Source organism: Pollachius pollachius (assembly GCF_949987615.1).
Source record: "Pollachius pollachius genome assembly, chromosome: 8".
NCBI classification, from domain to species: Eukaryota; Metazoa; Chordata; class Actinopteri; order Gadiformes; family Gadidae; genus Pollachius; species Pollachius pollachius.
The window spans coordinates 22,008,624-22,016,323 of NC_136941.1; the positions used below are offsets into that span (position 1 = coordinate 22,008,624).

Consider the following 7,700-nt stretch of genomic DNA (forward strand, 5'->3'; position numbering starts at 1 on the left):
TCAGATACACTCAATATTTAGTGCACAGTACTAAATGATCAAAGGTCAAAATAAATTGCTTTTGAGTCTGCTAACTTGCATTTGTTTTAAAATTGTATTTCTTTACCCGTCATGTTCAAAATGCTGTTTTGAAAAATGCGCTGTAATTGTTTAAGTAGTTTGAAAAACTTTACCTAAGCAACAAAAAAGATAAACTGTCAGTAATTTTCTTACTGAATTTAAGTTCAGAATGTTATTTCAGCACCTTAATCTCAACATAGGTTGATTGAAAGTGTATTTGATTATTTTGTTTACAACAAAACAAGTACATGTCACATAGTAGTCCAACCTTGTAATCATTTACGTTTTCTCTTTTTAATTTTACGTTGTAAGCATATTTTGTCTTACTCCATTCAGGTTCTGTTGTTTTTATTCACCAAAATACAGTTTGGCATTTCAAAAACATTCAAACAACAGCCTAAAGATGGGTTACTTTCAAATCTCCCTGCTGTTAAATTAAATTGCAGTTGAAGCAGAAACATGCAGTTTTGTATACTGTGTTTGTTTAAACATTTGAATAAATGTATTAAGTTATTACATGTGTGGATTTTGCATTTTTACTCAATTCTTAGACATTCAATGTTAAGAAAACAGTGATTTGTTTGTTTACATTCAGTATTTCAGTTCGTCCTTGAATGAAACGGGAAATAGAAGTTAATGATCTAGATCTAGTTCATTGTTGATCAGCTGTCTGAGTTCAATATACAGGTTAACTGTTTCAAACACATCATTTGTTAATGTCAGATTATATTCTGACATCAGTTCAACACAGCTATGGAACATATCTTCATCACATGGGAAGTCCTTGAAGGCACACTCTTCAAGGCAGACTTGAACCCTCGCCAGGTCCAGATGGTGCAAGCAGTCTCTGCCACCGTACAGGTGAGGGACAGCATGCAATATGGAGGGACGTCCATGGGGTGATCGTGAGTTGTGGACTCGACGGATTCTGTGGTTGTTCCAGGTCGATACAACCTCATTAAGCTCTTTCTATAGGCAAATCATATACAGTTTATATAAATAGTAGGCATTGGTGATTACTGTCTAAGTCAATTAGTCCTGACAGTGCGATTTGTCTTCTGATCATAACATGGTGGGTTGGCACAAAAATAAAATTGCAGCAGTGCAATACATTTTATATTTCACAGCTATCAAAATGTAAAGGGGCTGTTACATCATTATGTCATGCCATTTTTTACACAGGTAGGCCTACATATTAAAATTATGCCTACTGCTACTTGGAATACCTCAACCCACATTATTATTGCTAACCAGAAACAATAACATAAGTATTACTCTTTCTCTGCACAGAACATAGGCAATAACTTTTATACATATGATCATTTGTGGCTCTTAAAAATATTATTAGCTCCCTTCTTTATCTCATAATGTGTGAACTACCTGTATTGTTTGAAGAAAGCAGAACTGGATCAAAGACTTGTCCAAGAAGTTGTCTGAGAAGTAGCCGTCTGCTCTCAGTTTGTCAAATAGGTCCATCCAAAACTGGACACATTCACTTCGCAAGGTCAGCCACCATCGTTCAATTCGCTGGTTTCCAGTGCTTGGACCAAAGGTTACACTGTCTGTTTCAGATTGGTTAGCAGGAAAATGCATAAACCGTTGCATTTCAGCCATATGGCCATTCTCTGTTCCTAAATCCAGTCTGAGTCTGGCAGGGCACCCACCAGCATTGATCACAGCATCCATAAAGTAGCCAGCGATGATCTTTGGGTCACTGTTTGTTTTATAAGCTTCAAGCCATATCATCTTCCTGGAAAACCCATCAATGCCTCCGCTGATAGCAATTCCAAATGGCTTAAGCTTGTCATAGCCATCGATGTGCCAAACATAGTTTGGACCACAGCTGTGGTAAACACGTCTTCGCAGTCTGTTTCTTGACCTCAGATCAACACCTTCACCATCCAATAACTGTAGCAATATTCAAACTGTTTCTCTGTCAGTCACAATTCCATGTAACCAACATTTTTGATGCATCCACCTGTAACCATGGCACTGAACAGATGTTTCTAGTTGCTGTTCAATGAAGGTTGCCACCTCAGCCACATCCGTTTTATTCTTTCTCCGCCAGAGCTGCTTCTTGCTTAAAATCCTTTCAAGGGTGCGTTTGCTTAGTACAATCCCATGTGATTCAGCAAGCAAAGTAAGTATTTCATCAGTTGTAAAGCCACGTTTAAAGAAGTCCTCAATGTACTCACAATCCATTTCCCTAGGCTTAAGAGCTGCTACTACGTCTGCTGTGAGAAAGTATCTCACTATTATGACTTTTTTATCTCATAATTTCGACTTTTTATCTCATAATTTCGACTTTTTATCTCATAATTATGACTTACAATGGGGATTTTTTTATTTTTTTTTATTTTAATTTATTAATTTTTTTTTTTTTACTGGCGGGAATGGGCTTCCATAGATCTATCATCAGTAGGCCTACAAATAAATTATAATAGGTTAGTAAAAGTCTTACAATGACATTGAAAACGGGATGTGCCATTCCTTTTGGGAAACTCAACAAAGACATGATATGGTATAGGCTTACAGAAAACCGGAGAAAGCATATTAATGCCTTTATAATCCTGTTTTGTGTATTAAACTGCCTCTCCGCTGAAGCAAGATACATGCACCTGCTTCTTTGTATGATTAACTTTTTCTGGATTTTTTCTTATTAATTAAAACCTGAGCCATTTAGACAGATAACATTATTATTAGCCTTCCACTAGTGTACTTAAACCTACAGGGACCAAGTTAATACTATCAATGATAATCAAGAGGGTAACACCGTTTAGAGGTCTCTAAATGGCTCTGATAAAACAAACAAAATAGATGAATAACTAACTGTAATTTATTGTAGTTCTAGTAATTATTGTTATTAGTTTGTTATATTTTGCAGAAGTCCATGAGTATTATTTTATTTTTAATATAAAAACATATTTCTTTATATTAACTAAAATGTATTTTTTATTTTATAATATAATATTTAAAAATACCCATTCCTTAACTATCTATTCGTTTTGGATCACATAAATCCAATGCGAGCAGTCAGGGGCCTAGGAATGAGTTTAACATTGGGGGGGACACATATCGGAAACCTGACAGATCTGTTAATGGTTTGAACAGAAATATGTCATAAATTAACTACACTGAAAAAATTCACAAATATATTTTATTCTACTAAAAAGATACATTTGTAAATGTAAAGGAAAACACATTTTGAATGGCAGTAATGAACTGATAAATATCAAATCAATTCTTTAATTGCACGCTCAATCATCCAGTTTTTTAGACTAAGAAGCAGTGACAAGACGCTGTGTTGCGCTTTCAAAATAAAATAAAATATTTTTCTCCCCCCGGTATAATTTTTAGGTGGGACAAATGCGCCTGTCTCCAATATTGGAGGGGACACGTCCCCTCCGTCCCCCCCGGTTCCTACGCCCTTGCGAGCAGTCCAGCAGAAGGTTCATGGGAGACAAACTCCCTAATAATAAGGGCCCCCCTAATAAGGGGGCCCCAGGCCCTCCGTCCCGGTCTGAATCGCAACTCCTGTACCCAGAGCAGGGGGCCCCAGGCCCTCCGTGTTTAAACCCCACCTCCTGTACCCAGAGCAGTTTGCTGTCCCGGGCCGGCCCACTACTCTCCCCACCGGCTTCCAGGCTCCACGCTCTCTCACCATGGAGAGCCGCAATGTCTTTTTAACGTGTTGTCTAATTCCACTGTGCATAATATCAGAGATCAGCAGTCAGGTTATCTCCGAGCCGTATGACTTTCTGTTCGACACGGCGGTGGACGCATATTACAAGAACGACTGGATCTCGGTGATCCTCAACATGGAGAAAGCGCTGAGGAACAACGCTGCTGTCCGGAAGGCGAAAGTACAGTGTCGGATAAGCTGTGCGAACCAGACCACTTTCGGCGAACCCACGGTGGGCCTGGGTGATCCCACACCCGGAGCTGAATCCGTGGAGGACCTCGTCTTCTTCCAGAAGATCTTAAAACGAGCCGATTGCGTGAATTCCTGTGAGGCGGAGAAGTTGGGCCCAGCGACTCTGCACAAAATCGGGGATGATGTGAAACTGGAGTTCAAGAAAAGGACGCCGTACAACTATTTGCAAGTCGCATACTTTAAGGTAGACCTGTTAAAGTACTGTACAAATGTTATTATATACATAGTGGAAGTCATTGCCTGCTATTTTAGCAAGCCTCACTTACTGAGATCAAATCACTGCAGGATAACGGGCATCCCTAACGTTTAAGGGGCTTAAAGTGGATAAATATACCAACAAGAAGTCTTGTGCAATGAACCAAACGAGGAGAAAGTCGTTAATCATGCCTCTGTTGGTTCTTTCAGTCATCTCATTCAAACTCCCAATTGCTCTAAGAAGTGGTGTGTAGAACTGTAAATGCCACAACCCCCAAATGTAGAGAAGCATGCCACGTCTTGAAGGTGGAGTCAAAGGCCCTCGTACTGTGTGTGCGTGTGTGCGTGTGCATGTATGTGTGTCTGTGTCTCTGTCTGTGCTTGTGTGCGCAAAGAAGCAACATTTTGGGACACGTCACTAAAAGTCATAGTCTTTGGTTTTCTTTGAGTTGTCTTAAAGTGTCATCAAAGGCGTATTGTTATTCCCGCAAGGATGATTGGGTGTTTTTCAATGGCCATACTGACTGCTACTACTTTGAAAATAACATGAATATAAATAACATGACAAACACAACATATCATGTTATCGCTTTGGAAGGGGTATAATAATGCCTAACAACTTTTTATAATTTAGACCCACTTATAAAAATCCCTTATAACTTATGGTGTGTTCCTGAATCCTCCGACGCCAGCCTTCCGAGTCGGAAGTCGGATATCGCCCAGCTTTCTTGCGGCATTTCTCGGAGGCACGCCCCCTTTTTGTCTTCATCTCGGAATTCTGAGAGTAGCCCGAGAGCAGTGATGACGCTCTCAACGAAAATGGCTGCGCCCGTAAAAATATTTATTTTCTTTGTTTTTGTACCACGTTGGTCATTTTAATGTCGATTTTAAATGCTTTTACACACTTGATTGCATTGCTACTTTATTCCGGTCATCAATTTATGCATTGCACGGTCTTGCTGTGCTTGCAATACAATGTAAAGTTGTGTTGTCTGTTTTCGGGCTGGTTTGCTAAAGAGGCTAATGTAGCTAACAATAAACAACGACAAGCCAATCTCATGACACAATCACAAAGACGAACAGGGTCGTTATAATTGCTCAGAGACCGGAAATGACGTAAATGCAACTCGGAAGGCTGGCGTCCGAGGATTCAGGAATACACCATTAGACCCACTTATAATAATACTTCATAACGCAGACCCATTTATAATAATGCTTTATAACTTCGACTCACTTATAATAATGCATTATAAATTAGACCCACTTATAATAATGCTTCATAACGTAGACCCACTTATACACGTGATGTAGAAATATGCATCAAAACAATAGGAAATAAAAATTGTATTCAGTTTTCATTAAACGAGCAATAACCAAATAATCACAACAAGCTGATGTTTCACTGGCACCTTAAATGAAAGAAAAGTTTCTCTTTCAATGGTGGCAGCATGATGAAGGAGGTGACAGCTCTGTCCATTGCCTGCTGTGACAGATCAACAAGCTGGACAAGGCCGTGGCGGCAGCCCACACCTTCTTCCTTGCCAACCCAGACCACGTGGAGATGAAGCAGAACCTGGACTACTACAAGATGATGGCGGGGGTCCGAGAGGAGGACTTCAAGGACCTGGAAGCCAGGCCGCATATGGTACGGACCACCCCTCCCTCACCGGCCAATCACAACATTGACAAAATGAAAATCTGTTGTTTGCTTTGATCATTTAAGATGCATGTGGTTTCCTATATTTCCTTGCAACAATGTCTGTTGCTACACGCCACCTGGTGTGTTCCCTCCTTCTTTGCCAGTTTGTCTTTATTCCTCTGTGTCAAACGTTCCAGCATTCCCACTTGCGATATTTACTGTTCCTGGTTTTGGATTCCTACTTGTTCTCCCTGATTATGCCTTTTCAAAAGTCAAAGTGAAAGTCAGCTTTATTGTCAATTCCATTTACAAGACAAATCGAGGAATTGAAATTGCGTTTGTCTCTGACCCACGGTGCAATAAGTAGAAAAGGATCAAATTAGGTCAAATGAAGTAAAATAAGTTATATTACAATAAATACATTTTAAATAACCCCCTTTTACCTTCTCCCGGCCCAATTGTACCAGTGTACTGACCTTTTTCCACAACTAAAGACAACTCTTATTATCCTGTCCTTTGCTTCTGAGTAGTAGACCACCTCTGTTGTTACACGCCCCCTAGGGGGCATTCACAGGGCTCCTTCAGACCCAGGACCAAGGGTGGGGATGTTTGAAGTGGTTTATTGCAGGGGTTGAGCATAGTGATGCAGAGCAGGAGGTGGGACCACTGCAATGCAGGGGATTTCTCCCTGAGTATGTGTGGTGATGGCTGGTTGAACCTGTGCACACTGATTTCTCAATGCACAACAGGCGTGCAGCCTCACCCAGCCCGAGTCGGGCAGTTTATGTGGGCTTTAGAGCATATGCCAAACCTTAAACGTAAGAAAGAAGTCTATGGATTAATTAATAATTCAATGTTAATTGATGTTTCAAAGGCTTACTATTTCATTGAGATTAGCCCAAATTTTTGCAAGTTTTTGTTTGCTGATTGTTTTTAACATTTCAAGAAGGCATTGCTGATTACTGGCAAAGGCTCACTTAATGGGCGTGGCTAGTTCTGGCGGGAGACTCTAGCCATGCGACACCTCAAACACACTGATAAGCAGTCGATTTAAGGCCGTCCGCCTCACACTGACACTCTCTGCCAAGTTAGAGTGGCAGTCTCGAAGATCTCTGTTGGTTCTCTCTGGCGCTAGCGATGGTGAACACTGTATGGCAGCACACACACAATTGAGCTCGAGAGAGAGAGTCTGTTGCAGTAGCTCCGCCATACCCTCTCTGGTGGAAACACCACTGCTGGAAGATGAAAACGCATTACTAAACGTGCACCGCTTTTGATTTGTTGCATGGAGGGACTTTCGACTGATAAACCCAGTACTTAGCATTCAGTTATGCTAGGGCTTTCATCGGGGCCATAGGCTCAACCAATTCGTATTCATGTTGGTTAAAAAAATGTCTTTGGAGATTGTCATTTTAAGTGTGCAGAGCTGGATTCCACCCACCACCACCAATGGGTTGACATATCTGATGTACCCTTTAGGGGGGATTATATTGTGCTCCCTGTTGTCAAATGTTTGCAAAATCGGTATGCCATGCTTCGATTCCTAAAGTAGGTAGCACCCTTAAAGAGTGTAACCATAAGGCCAGACAACTATAAATGGTTCAATCTATGAAGTGAATTATTTCTGACAGAACTTAAATTGCGGCAAATGGCAGCTGACATAGCAAGAATTTAAAAAAAGAATATGAAAGGCAAACCCAAATGCATTGAACCTTATATAATATAATTAAATGAATTTCAAATCAAAAACATGTCATAGATGTAGCAGCAGTATAACCAGTAGTAGCATTCATTAATGGCACAACACCTACAACCTCCCCCCTCTCTCCCACCTCAGTTACCTGCAATTGTCATGCTACAATAGAATTTTGA

The 7,700-nt window shown here is 40.4% G+C and overlaps 1 protein-coding gene across 1 annotated transcript in view; it reads left to right on the top strand.

Moving 5' to 3' along the window:
• Nucleotides 1-3,714: 3,714 nt before the first annotated feature.
• Nucleotides 3,715-7,700, top strand: part of p3h1 (prolyl 3-hydroxylase 1) — a 25,480-nt gene continuing 21,494 nt past the window's right edge. Inside the window, exons 1-2 of the mRNA XM_079742411.1 lie at nucleotides 3,715-4,178; nucleotides 5,682-5,834. Of these exons, the coding sequence (XP_079598537.1) occupies nucleotides 3,723-4,178; nucleotides 5,682-5,834 (609 nt within the window). The 5' untranslated portion in view covers nucleotides 3,715-3,722. The remainder of the gene's footprint in view (nucleotides 4,179-5,681; nucleotides 5,835-7,700) is intronic.